Genomic DNA, 13730 nt, shown 5'->3' with positions numbered 1-13730 from the left:
ATAACACTTCATTTTCCTATCTCCGGCATGTTGGGTCTTCGCTGAATATTATACAAAGAACCAATAATGCGTATTGAAAGGATGACACCGTGTATAAAGAACACTAGTGCCTGTTTTTTGAAAAGAAAATTTCTTACGATGCAACCATCCAGCAAGCTGTCCTATTCTCAATCAACTTCTTTGTAAAGCATCAATACTCTGACAAAATCCCCTCAGTTTACTTATTGCTGGCTTACTTAGCTGCTCTTCTATTCCACAGGTGTTGTACAAAGAGAATGTAGGGAAAGCAACTCCAACTTCTGTCACTCCAGAGATGGAGAGAGTCAAACGCAATCAAGAACACATTAGCTCGGTATTTGAAAGAAGAAGAAAAAAAAATGGCCTGAATCCTTTGAAATGAGTTGATGTGTTAATGACTTCCCTTTCTAACTATCAGTAGTGCCAATTCACCTCCCAGAAAAAAAAAGCCTACTTTCCTTGGAATTCTTTCTTCAACCTCAGTATACTACTACTAAGAGTTGACTCACAATTTTTTAATTTTCAGCACACATAGAAACCCTCTCCCTCCATCATCACCTTGTAGCTTTTTTTATCCTCCTTACCCAACAACATAATTTTCCTCTGTGGGTGTTGATGAAAGGTCTCTGTTCCACGTGACCCTAAAATCAACAGCCAGCTAGCTTCCCTGGAAGTTGGTGTGATCCAAGTATTAACACCAAAAGCTATTAACATCTTTTGATGACCATTGCTGATTTGTAATTAGTAGATTACCTTTTTGTATCCTATAGGTTTTGTACAAAGACGACATAGGGAAAGGAACCCCTGTACCTATCACTCCAGAGATGGAAAGAGTTAAATGCAATCAAGAACACATTAGCTCGGTATTCAAAAGAAGAGAAAATTGATCTGAATTCTTTGAAATAAGCTGACGTGTTAACGATGTTGCTTTCTAACTATCAGTACCGCCAAGTCACCCTTCACAACAAACCCCCTATCCTTGGCATCTTTTCTTCAAGCTATGTTTACTATTGCTACTAAAACTCGATTCACTACTTTTAATTTCCAAAACATAGAGAAATTCACATTTTTAAAGCTTCTCTGTCTTTCTTACGCTGCTGGATTTTTTTCCCCCCTTGTGGGTGTTGATTGCAGGTCTCTGTTCCAGATGACAATGAAATCAACAGCCAGCTAGCTTCATTGGAAGCTGGCGTGATCCAAGTATTAACACCATAAACTATTAATATTTTTCCATGGACATTGCTGGTTTGTAATTATTGGGTACATTTTTTTTTTGTATTCTGTAGGTTGCATACAAAGAAGATGTAGGGAAAGGAACGCCTACACCTGTCACTCCAGAGATGGAGAGAGTTAAACGCAATCAAGAACACATTAGCTCGGTATTCAGAAAAACTGACCAGGCTTCTTAGAAATACTGTAAACTGATATGTGCTAATGATCTTACTTTCTTAACTCTCAGTAATGCTTTTTCATCTTTTACAAGGCTACCTTTGAAATTTCTTCTCCAGACCATGTGTGCTTACGTACTAAGACTTGCTCACTTCTTCTTTTTCTTTTTTTTTTTTAACAAACATGGAATTTCCTCCCCCTTTGTTTTTGCATTATGACCTTTCTTACCCTATTAGGGTGTTTCCCCCCCCCCTTTATGGGTGTTGATTCAAGTTTTCTGTTTCAGATGACACTGAAATCAACAGCCAGCTGGCTTCACTGGAAGCTGGTGCAATAGAAATATTAAGCACGCTACCTAATAATATTGTTTTCTGATCGTTGCCGTTTCATAATTCCTGGATACTCTTTTGTATCCTTCAGGTCTTATACAAAGAGGGACTGGGGAAAGGTACCCCTATACCTGTCACTCCTGAGATAGAGAGAATCAAACGCAATCAAGAACACATTAGCTCGGTATTAAAAAGAAGAGAAATTATACTTAATGTTTTAGAAATAAGTTGTGTTAATGATCTGTGCTCTCTAACTGTTTGAGTCTCAATTTTACCATTAAAATAAGGTTGTTATCCTTGGAATTCATTCTTCAACCTAAGTCTTCTACTACTGCTCCTACTGTTGCTTACTACTAAGAATTGATTCATTACATTATTTTTCAGCAAACCCAGTGTTTTCACCTTTCTTTTAAGCTTTTCTATCTTTCTTATCCTACTAGAGCATTTTCTTCTGTGGGTGTTGATTAAAGGTCTCTGTTCCAGATGACCCCGAAATCAACAGCCAGCTAGCTTCCCTGGAAGTTGGTGTGATCCAAGTATTAACACCATAAGCTATTAACATCTTTTGATGAACATTGCTGTTTTGTAAATACTGGGTACCTTTTTTTATATCCTGTAGGTTTTATACAAAGAGGGCATAGGGAAAGGAATTCCTACTCCTGTCACTCCAGAGATGGAGAGAGTCAAACGCAATCAAGAACATATTAGCTCGGTATTTAAAAGAAAGAGGCAAAGGAATGAATGGTTTAAAATAATATTAAATGTGTTCAGAGTTTTGTGTTTTCTAACCCAACTGTAGCTCCCATTTCTGCCTCTTGGCTTAAACCATCTACCCTTTGAACTCTTTCTGCAACTTAACATATTCCCAGAAAGATTTGAGTTGCTACTTTCTTCAGCAGATTGTTTGATTGGTGTGTGCTGTCTATCAGCTTCCTTATCCTACTAGACTGGTTTTTTTTTTATCTGGTTGTTGACTGAAGGTCTTTGTTCTAGCTGACACAAATCAACAGCCATTTTCTATACTGAAAGCTGGTGTGTTCCTGGCATTAACATTATAAACTCTTGAAATATTTTGCCTGTTGCTATTCTATGGTTACTGGACACCCATTTTTTACCTTGTAGGTTTTGTACAAAGAGGGTTTGGGGAAAGGTACCCCGATACCTATCACTCCTGAGATGGAGAGAGCGAAACGCAATCAAGAGTTCATTAGCTCGGTATTTTAAAAACAAAAATATTGTTGATATAATAAAATATAATAACATGCTAACAAAAGTTCAGAAATTTTGCCTTTTGTATTTAAAAATATCCTTGAAATAAAATACTGATATATTGATTACTTACCTTCTACTCATAAGATACCTCTGATATTAATATTAATATTCAACCATCAGATTTTGAAGAATTTTCATAATATAGCAACAATGACAATAGGACTCTATCCAGATATTATATACTACATGCTATGATTCTGGGTCCAAATAACGTATTCTTGAGAAGAGGTTTATGCAAATAATTGTTTTGTAAGAGACAGAATAATTCACAAAGAAAGACATAACCTTAAAATATAAGCTATCCATTTTGGTGATTATGAAAGGCTAAGTCATACAAACAGATAGTTATCATTTCTATATGCACCTCAGCTGCTGATTATGCAAAATTGCACAGCAGAGAAAACACTATAATCAGAGTTTTGTTCTGGAACTGATGTGATGAAATTTGGGAATGAGATCTTGTTGATAACAAGATTTAGGAAAAATGATTCTGAAATAATTTAACTTAGACTATCAATGCATTCTTCTGTAGAAATTATAATTGGGATGGGATGCAGTCTGAATTCCCAAGATGGAGGGGCTACTTTCCAGAGGACAAAACTTGGAAAGGGTTAAAAGAGCTCCCCCCCCTCATTTTTCCTAGAGTATAACTGTAGTTATCCATATACTTGCTTTAGTCTGGCAAGTTTCTGTCTATAGGTGAAGAACAATAGAGGAAATACTCAAAAGTAACCCCACCTGTCATTCTCGGTTCTTGGGGCCTAACATTAATGAAGGATTTCAGTGTATTTTTCTTTAGTAGGGTTACTGTTCGTACTCTTGAATTTTTTTAGCATGTTGTAGTTAGGTTTGCAGAGAAATTGTATCATATCCAATCTAAAAAGGAAGAGAACGTTAATGTATCGATAGAAGAGAATCTATGTGGATCAAGATTAAACTGTGGAGTCCTTGGTGCTTTCTGAGCTTGTTTGCTGAGGTGTCACTACTCAGCTAGGTAACATCATCAGTGCTAGTGGGTGTGGTGTTTGCTCTCTGTTTATATACAGTATCTTGCCCTGCCACTATTGGTGGGGGTATGGGTCCTTTTGCTTGGTAATACACTGGCAGGGCAAGCTACTCTATCTAAACAGAGAGCAAACTAGCACTGATAATATTACCTAGTTGAGTAATGAGACATCTGCAAGCAAGAAATCCAAGCTCAAAGAGCACCAAGAACTCCATAGAATTCTTAACATTTGCAAGAGTAAGATGTGATCAGAAGTATATACAGGAATGGAGAACTACGCACTGTGCCTTTAGTTCATTCCCTATGAGGAAAACATCTGGAGGTAATTTCTTCTTTGCATGGCTTTCACTGAGCCAGCAATTGATAGGAAGCAGAAGTTATTTTATTATTTTGAAATAATAGTAAATACTTGTAGCTTGGGTTTTAGATTTTGGCAGTGGTTTGCCCTCCAGGCTTATTTCAATATAGTTTCTGAATGTTTCGTTACCAAACTAGGTAACATCATCAGCAAGGTTTTCTTGTTCTGTTCTCCTTAGCTTATAAATTTTATTATTATTCCATTAGTAAGATAACTAATATTGGACCATTATTGTAGCCATAAAGACTTCATTGAAAAGAACCATTGCACAATGTAAGGGATCTTGCTAGCTGGATAGAATCCTTATCTTTAAAATAATATTTTCTCTATTAATCATCTCACCTTCTTAATTTTTTTCCCTTCTAAATGCTGCTACTTGAATGTTGCCTTTATTAATGTCTTTTCACCAAAATATACTAGTTTCTCTTTGTGATTTCTCATAGAATAGTTTTTCACACATTGCAGAGATCCCTCTAACAAATATGTGGAGTTTGATTCAAGCACCTCTTTGTCTTGCGTTCATATTGCAGTTATATTTATTTGATTTCATAAGAATTTAAAACCATGTAACTGTGAACAATAAAGTATATGTTTTCCTAACTTGTGTGAAATAGAGAGAAAAAAACATTTCATTTTTATCAAGTTTACCTTGGAGATCATGAAGTTTTTAATCGTAATCTATTTTTATACTTTTATTAGTATTCTTTTCAGAACATGCCTTCAAGCCCTTTTTTTGCAAAAGAAAAAAAGCAAGAAATTTTATTTGAATTACCGTATATTTTTGTGACTATTTTTGTGACTTTTTTTTTGTGAGTGTGTGATTTTTGGATACTTTTACAATCTTCAGGTCCTCTACAAAGAAAACTTGGGGCAAGCAACCCCAACACCAGTTACTCCTGAGATGGAAAGAGCCAAACGCAATCAAGAAAACATTAGCTTGGTATTGGGGAAAAAAATAAAGTAACTTGAAATAACACATTTGATCAATCTTGTCCTGCATCTAATATATCTCAATCCTATTCATTTTATATTTTTTAAACACAACACTCCTTTTCTCCATTTAATGTCATTTTTGTTGTTCTTTTTATTTTACCCTGTAACTTTTAACCACTTTATTTCCTGAGTTATATGTCTACTTATGCTTACTTTATAGTAATCCAGTTTAACGAAATTGTTCACAAACAAGCATCTAATCTTTGATTTTTGAACACTTTCTTGTATGCTGTGTAGGTTTTGTACAAAGAAAGCCTGGGAAAAGGAACCCCAACTTCTATCACTCCAGAGATGGAGAGGGCCAAACGCAATCAAGAAAATATTAGCTCGGTATTTTCAGGACAACAATTTATATTTTATATATTTTATATATATTGATTGCTTACACACACACAACACACACGTTCAAAATATTTCCAGACTAATAACTGCATTAATGCTATAGCTTTATGTTGGCATTTAGAAACTAATATGTTGCCTGAGCATATGATCTGGTTTTTAATTGTGTCAAATTTCTACTTAAGCATGGCTTAAAAATTTTAATAGTTGTCACTGTCTTCAATAAACAGCTTACCGGTAACTTTTTTTTAAAAAAATAATGATAAATAGTCTTTACATTTTTCATGTTACATGGGTTTTAGTTTTTAGTTTTCATCAGTCAGCCATACCCTTCTGAGATTCGAACCTGGGCTGATTGCACATTAAGCAGTTGTTTTTACCTCTTGAGCCACAGGATCTCTCTCGCATTGTTAGCTTTCTGCAAGGGGAGATATGTGTCAAATGTTAACTATTTAGATTACCTTGCTAGGCCCCAAACATGGGGCAAATCTTTATTTCCTGTTTTCAGCCTATCTTGAAGGCCATCGAACAGGCAGTAGTCACACCGGACAGCCCTTAATTCTTTGTTAGTAATTTACACAAATATATATATACACATATTAAAAAAACAAGTCTGCATTCTTCTAAATGTAAGTTTTGAGATTTCTCCAGACTGCCTTGAAGCAGTTCTTTACAAATATTTGTAACCATTTTATGTCCGATAGCATAAGACATAAAAAGAAGGAAGGAAGTCAACAGATATACAATTGTAGGTGTCAAGGTACACATGCCTTTTGTGTAAATGCACAAAGGCATTTGAGCCACATTGAGATGATGGTGGTGCTACTTCGAGCACCGACATCGCCTTTCTGTGGCTTTTATCGTTCTCAGAAGACCAATCCTGGACTTTATGATCTGCTCTCCCCTTTTGGACCTTATCAGCACTAATCACAGAGTTGGTTTCTATCTGATATTGGGTCTCTCTTCCTTACAATTCTTCACAGTCTAGGAGCAAGTGAGACCACCCTTGTCTTGAGTGTAGCACTTGTGCTTCAGGTTTGCATGGAAAGAATTTACACCAAGTGCTTTTGGGGGCTGCCAAAGCATGACAGAAGCACCATTGCCTTGGAGTATCCAAAATCTAAAGCTGGCACTTTTTTTTTTGGAATGTCATAAGGTTGATTTGAGTGCCTGGGATTAAAATGGACTGTTGTATTGCACCATGTTGGAAATAGACCATGTTTGTAAGCAGAAGGTCTTAGAACCTTATAACCTTCTCTTAGCCATGCAGAAAGAAACGATGAAGAGTCTGAGTCAATACAAAACAGTTGTCTGTGTTCTGTGGCTGTTGTTTTAAAAGCTATCTGCTTAGAGCCCTTCAGGTTCACTAGGTTAAGAGATTATACATAGATCTTTAATAAAACAATAATATTACATGCCAAATAACTTTTTAAGATCAAGAATTAATAAAGAATAAATGTTTATGATATGCCTCTAAGCTTGCTTGCATGTTTGGCATTTCTTGATTCCTTACAACTTCTAAATGAAACATCACTTAAAAATCTGCTCACTAACGTCTGGGGTCATTAATTCAAACTTTCTGATTTTATCAGATCCACTATTCAGATAGTTTCCGGAAGCAAGTACAAGGTAAAGCACCCTTTGTCCTGGATACCCCTGAAATGAGGCGTGTTCGGGAGACACAACGGCACATTTCCACAGTGAGTACAGCTTTGTATGAAAGCCAAGAAATGGCCCAAGTGAATTATCAACAGTAACATATTTTAAGATGCAGCAGTTCCAAATGTAACATCCGAAGCAAAAACTCAGCTTTCAGTATAAATTTTTATAATTTCAATGGGTAAGATATTAAGCACTTAACTTTTCCCAACCTGATGCCTTTCAAGCAAAAATACTATAGATGCCTTATTTAATCATCAAGATTAATTATTGGGGAAATAATTCCTAGCTATCAGAGGATGAAAAATATGGGTGTTGTAATTCACTAAAGGGACGCAGTGGCTCAGTGGTTTAGGACGCTGAGCCTGTCGATCAGAAGGTTGGCAGTTTGGTGGGTCGAATCCTGAGTGCCGCGTAACAGAGTGAGCGCCTGTTACTCGTCCCAGCTTCTGCCAACCTAGCAGTTTGAAAGCACGTAAAAAATGCAAGTAGAAAAATAGGGACCACTACGGTGGGAAGGTAACAGCGTTCCGTGCGCCTTTGGTGTCTAGTCATGCCGGCCACATGACCACGGAGACGTCCTCGGAGAAGCGCTGGCTCTTCAGCTTTGAAACGGAGATGAGCACCGGCCCCTAGAGTTGGAAACGACTAGCACGCATGTGCTGGGGAACCTTTACCTTTACCTTAATCCACTACTAGACATATTATACTTGGGTATGTCTAATTTAATGAAGAGAAGGACTAGAGGTGACATGATAGCAGTGTTCCAATATCTCAGGGGTTGCCACAAAGAAGAGGGAGTCAAGCTATTTTCCAAAGCACCTGAGGGGAAAAGCAACGGATGGAAACTAACGAAGGAGAGAAGCAACCTAGAACTTAGGAGAAACTTCCTGACAGTTAGAACAATTAATCAGTGAAACAACCTGCCTCTAGAAGTTCTGAATGCTCCAACACTGGAAGTTTTTAAGAAGAAACAGGACAGCCTTTTGTGTGAAATAGTATAGGTTTTCTTGCCTGAACAGGGGGTTGGACTAGAAGGCCTACAAGGTCCTTTCCAACTGTATTATTATTATTATTATTATTATTATTATTATTATTATTATTATTATTATTATCCTTTATCAGGTTGAAGAAAACTATCTCAAATATGACTATCTGGAATGGACGTGTTTTTTTTAAAATTCTAGGTGAAATACCATGAAGACTTTGAAAAGACCAAAGGTAGCTTCACACCTGTAGTCACGGATCCCATAACAGAACGTGTAAAGAAGAATATGCAGGACTTCAGTGACATTAACTATAGGGGCATTCAGAGACGAGTCGTAGAAATGGAGCAAAAACGAATAGATCAGGATCAAGAAATGAATAACTTAACAGGTATATTTTATATTGTGTGGGTCTCCTGAAAACCAAACAGACAAAACTATAATACATTGAGTCAAGATATGTGGCAGAAAATTAGTTTTACTGAATACTTTTTTTAAAAAAAAAGTTGATTTATCTTGAGCGTACTTGTACTAAACTTTATACTATGTCTAAATCAAATCTGCTTGTCAAATTCATTGTTCATAGCATGCAGATATTATTCTGCACATCAGTGTGTTTATATTGAACTTGCCTACTGAGTTGTTGGTATATTCCAGATTCAATTGTTTGGAAAGTATCTTAGACCATCTAACCATAATTGTTTGTCTGTTATGTTTACAAAGAATAGCAAGACCTCATTGCTTTGTTGTTTCTCAATCAAGCTGCACTTCAAGCATAACTAGCAAAGTGGTTTCTAAATGTGGCTTATAAAAACTGCAAGCATTAATTTACTTGCATTTTGACTGTTTGGTTGCAAAATAAAACTGCAATCACGCAAAACCACATCCAACTCTAATCATATGTTTCTGCAGGCCTTCGTGTGTGGCGAACCAATCCTGGATCAGTCTTTGACTATGACCCAGCAGAAGATAACATTCAGTCGAGAAGCTTGCACTTGCTGGCAGGTAGGTTTTGCTGTCTGTGAAACTGTGAGCGTTGTACTGATAGCACTTTATGGTTTTCTCTCAAAATGTAGCTTTATACGATTAGGAATTTAAAATAATCTTACTTTCCTGCTAAGTATGCTGCTTTGAAACCAGAGTGTTTCCCCTGACTGTTATTTCTTCACCTCTGGCTCCCAGTTCAAGCCCAGCGACGTAGCCGAGAGCATTCACGTTCTGCCAGTGCTCTTAGTGGTGGGGATGAAAAATCTGAGCATTCAGAGGCTGCTGATCAGCATTTGTCATATTACAGCAATGGAGGCTTTTTCCAAACAACTACAACAGGTAAAAAACAAAAACAAACCAACCTCTCATCAAGTTTCAAGTTTCAAGTTTTATTTAATTTGTATACCGCCCTTCTCCTTGGTAGGGACTCAGGGCGGTTCACAGGGCATATATAAAAAAGACAATACAAAAATTAAAAAAGATTAAACCCATGCCCAATTAAAAACAATAATACAAATCTAAAACGACAAATTAAAACCCATAATCCCCGTCAGGCCAGACCAGCTATTTCAAATAGATGGGTCTTCAGGCCACGACGGAAAGTTCGGAGGTCTGATGCCGTCCGGAGCTCCACCGGCAGTTGGTTCCATAATGCCGGAGCGCCCACAGAGAAGGCCCTCCCCCTGGGGGCCACCAGCCGGCATTCCTTGACTATCAAATGTATATGAAGGAGCCACTAACCACTGCAGGTGGCCAACGGGGTGAAAAAAAAATCCCACCCTAGACGCCTTTTCATTCTGATTTCAGTATAGTTTTAAAATCGTAACCAGTGAAGTGTTAATGTTTTAATATTTTAATTCTTTTTCTCCTTGTTTTATAGCTTGTAAGCTGCCCAAAGCCATCTTATAGGGGGAATTGGAGGCACAAATTGTATAAGTATTTATGAAAAAAATTATAAATAAAAACTAATACAAGCTAAAGTAGAACAAAAAAAGGGAGATAAGAAAAAGCTAAAAGTGAGGAAAGAAAAAAAGAGATATAGAAAGAAGAAAAGAGTTATAAAGAAAGATATAAAGAAGTAGCTTCCAATCTTTTTTACAATAGTTATATTTTAACTTCTCTGTTAAAGTTATCTCAGGACTCTCTTCTTTTTGTAACCTAGCCTGTCTAAGCATCAATAAAATAAATCATAATTTCTTTTTTTCTTTCGACTTTGATTTGCTTACTCACCTCATGAGCCTTCATTTAGAACATAATCAACTTCCTTGCGTTGGATAAAAAGGCCAGAATAGCAGTTAATAGCAAATCTCAGATTTATTTTATTTGTTAAATAAATGATAGAAAAGATGGAACTGGAAGGAAAAGTATGATTTTGCCACTGTTGACAAATTACCATAAGGGGAATGTCATTGTTGTTGTTAGTTGCGAAGTCGTGTCCGACCCATCGCGACCCCATGGACAACGTTCCTCCAGGCTTTCCTGTCCTCTACCATCTTCTGGAGTCCATTTAGGCTCACGCCTACTGCTTCAGTGACTCCATCCAGCCACCTCATTCTCTGTCGTCCCCTTCTTCTCTTTCCCTCAACCTTTCCCAGCATCAGGCTCTTCTCCAGTGAGTCCTTCCTTCTCATTAGGTGGCCAAAGTATTGTCATACATAACTTGTAAGTCATTGCTCAAAGCAATTCAGCGCTGATAAAGCATAGTGGGAAGACTAGGAATAATGCAACATGTTGGCTGCCATTGTATCTACATTAGCTACTATAAGAGACACACATTATTTTTGATACCTACGTAAGGGTTGGTTATAGCATGATTATACCTTCTTGAGAATGCAACATATAACTGTCAAAATTTATTTAATGTACAATATCAGAGTGATTCTTTTCTTTTTTTGTAAAAGTTTTATTGTTTTTTTACAATAACCACGTTAGTGCCTCATGTACAGCGTGTTGTCTTGATTCATAATTTTTTTACAAAAAATATACAATTAATAATAATAAATAATCAATAGTAATTAATTTTTATATTTCTATAACTATATCATTTGAAAATATATTTCCTTGATCTTCTCTTCACCCAATAGTATTCTCTATCTATAATATTAAACAAATATAATTTCTAATATTTGACATTTTGCATATTTAAATGTTTAAATAAAACATTTTCTTCTATATTTATACCAACAATAGTAGTGTCCATATATAGCATTTTTATCAGCTTGTTATTTTTGTAATAGTCACCTTATTGATTCACCATGCATCTTATTTTCATAAATCTGGTTTAAGCTCAATTTCTCCATAATATTCAAACAATTCTTATCAATCATATTTTCCCAGTATTTAACATCTAAATATCCAAATTTTACATTTAAATATATCATCCCAGTATTTTCATATTACTTATATTCTAGAGATACTATACTACTTATCTATCATAACATCTATCCATAACATCTTTCTAGTCAGATTATATTTCACTTCTATTTGTAGAAATTCGTTAAATCACTATACAGCCTTTTTTTTTTCCAGAATTCTTATTAAACCTAATTTCCCCTCAATATTTCAATCTTTCCTTAATCCTAAATCTTTTCAAACTTAATTTGTATTTAAAATTCAAACTTTCCCTTCACTTACAACATCCTAATATTTTTACATTTTGTACCTTATGAAAAAATACTATATTACTTATATCTCTTATCCAACTTATTATAAAGTGCTTTTGTGTGCAAAGTTATTTATTTATTTAGCCATATTCAAACAGGTGTTTACTCATATAGTATTCCATGTGGTAGGGCGAATCCAGTCTCTTCAGCCCTATTCAGAGTGATTCTTTTCAATCAATAAATGCAACAAAACCCTTGTATGCCAAAAAGAAAAAAAAAACATGTTAGTACCATCTCTGTGGGCAGATATTGTTTTACCATTTTTTTACAGAGAGATGTTCTAACAATGCATACATCAGTGCTAGAGGTAATGTACAGTCCCAACCACTAACAAAATTTGAAAACATACCCAGTGTTCAAGCACCATTTAACTGTATTTTGAAAACATACCAGGGTTTTTTTGTTTTTGTATTGCTTCTTCTGATATATTTCAACTTTGTTTCCTTCCTTAGTGGATTACAAACATGCCAAAACTGTAGAGCTGCCACAACAAAGATCATCTTCTGTTGCGACTCAACAGACTACAGTATCTTCCATTCCCTCTCATCCATCTACTGCAGGGGTAAGCAAAACTATCCATCAAAAGTATCTATAAAAATGAAGTTTTCTGCTGGCAGAGGGTATTTCTGAATGGGGCCTGTGTACAGGTGAGTCCACAACAAGCCATGACCTCATGAAAATGGTGGAACCTGGTTCATGACATCAAGCTTTGCTCCTTACATGCTTATATAAAAAAGTCATGATGGCAAATTGTAAATGGGGAAGAAACTTAGATTATGTCACATTTTATCGTTACCTCTTCTGCCTGCCCTGGGTGGAAGAGTCGCCATTTCTTGGGAGAAAAAAGAACCCTCGTGTGTCTGAACCAATAGTCATCTTTGGTTGTGTTTGGGAGGGAGGTTTTTTCTATTGAAAGTTGCACAGTTGCAGAAGTGTTGAATTGATTGTTCCCTGTACTCTACCTTTATGCTAGTAACATTTGGTTATTTTTCTCTCCAATATGACACAATAGAAGACTTACCGTGCTATGTATGACTACACAGCAGCAGATGCTGATGAAGTCTCTTTCAAAGATGGTGATGCAATTGTCAACGTCCAAGCCGTAGATGAAGGATGGATGTATGGAACTGTGCAAAGAACAGGCAAAACAGGCATGCTTCCAGCCAACTACGTAGAAGCAGTTTAAACGGAGGAGACCATATTGACATGGACAATAATAGGAAGGCTCTTTATGCCACATCAGTTCAGTACCACTCATAACAGTCACCCAAGAACCTTATTATTTCCTTTCTCTTGATACATGCGAAGATTTGTCTGGCATCTAAAACTTTCAGGAAAGATTATCCATCCTAGTTTGAGTAGGTATTTAAACGAGAGTTTTGGATACCTGAAATTTAGTATGCCATCACTCCGGCTGAATTTGCACGATTCAGTTCATTTTCATGAAACAATGAATTGTATTGGTTTACGCAGTTTATCTTCTCAAGAGATGCAGTGATCTCACATGATAGTCTAAACACAGCTGAATGTATCCATGTCTGTTTCTAGTATACAACACCTTAAACTAGTCAAAGTGGAAAGCCTCTCTTCTGCTCTACTTAGAGAATGCTGATGCATGCATTTTAATCTGCGTGTTTTTGGGTCACAGTGCTGTAATTCCCACTCAAGTGGGTGACTAATAAATGTCAGGGTTCCGCAAATGTGTTACATGCTTTATTTCTTCGTGTTATG

At 36.2% G+C, this 13730-nt stretch overlaps 1 protein-coding gene across 1 annotated transcript in view; it reads left to right on the top strand.

Annotated features, from left to right (window-relative positions):
• The window catches only part of NEB (nebulin), a 196352-nt gene extending 182659 nt beyond the window's left edge, over positions 1-13693 (top strand). Inside the window, exons 153-162 of the mRNA XM_083350431.1 lie at positions 1305-1397; positions 2356-2448; positions 2859-2951; positions 5603-5695; positions 7297-7404; positions 8551-8740; positions 9262-9354; positions 9532-9675; positions 12452-12561; positions 13012-13693. Of these exons, the coding sequence (XP_083206557.1) occupies positions 1305-1397; positions 2356-2448; positions 2859-2951; positions 5603-5695; positions 7297-7404; positions 8551-8740; positions 9262-9354; positions 9532-9675; positions 12452-12561; positions 13012-13185 (1191 nt within the window). The 3' untranslated portion in view covers positions 13186-13693. The remainder of the gene's footprint in view (positions 1-1304; positions 1398-2355; positions 2449-2858; positions 2952-5602; positions 5696-7296; positions 7405-8550; positions 8741-9261; positions 9355-9531; positions 9676-12451; positions 12562-13011) is intronic.
• The last annotated feature ends 37 nt before the right edge of the window (positions 13694-13730 follow it).

The sequence above is a fragment of the Vipera ursinii genome, assembly GCF_947247035.1.
Source record: "Vipera ursinii genome assembly, chromosome: 1".
Lineage (NCBI taxonomy): Eukaryota > Metazoa > Chordata > Lepidosauria > Squamata > Viperidae > Vipera > Vipera ursinii.
The sequence above is the reverse complement of the archived record's forward strand: the minus strand, read 5'-3'. Positions and strand labels throughout refer to the sequence as shown.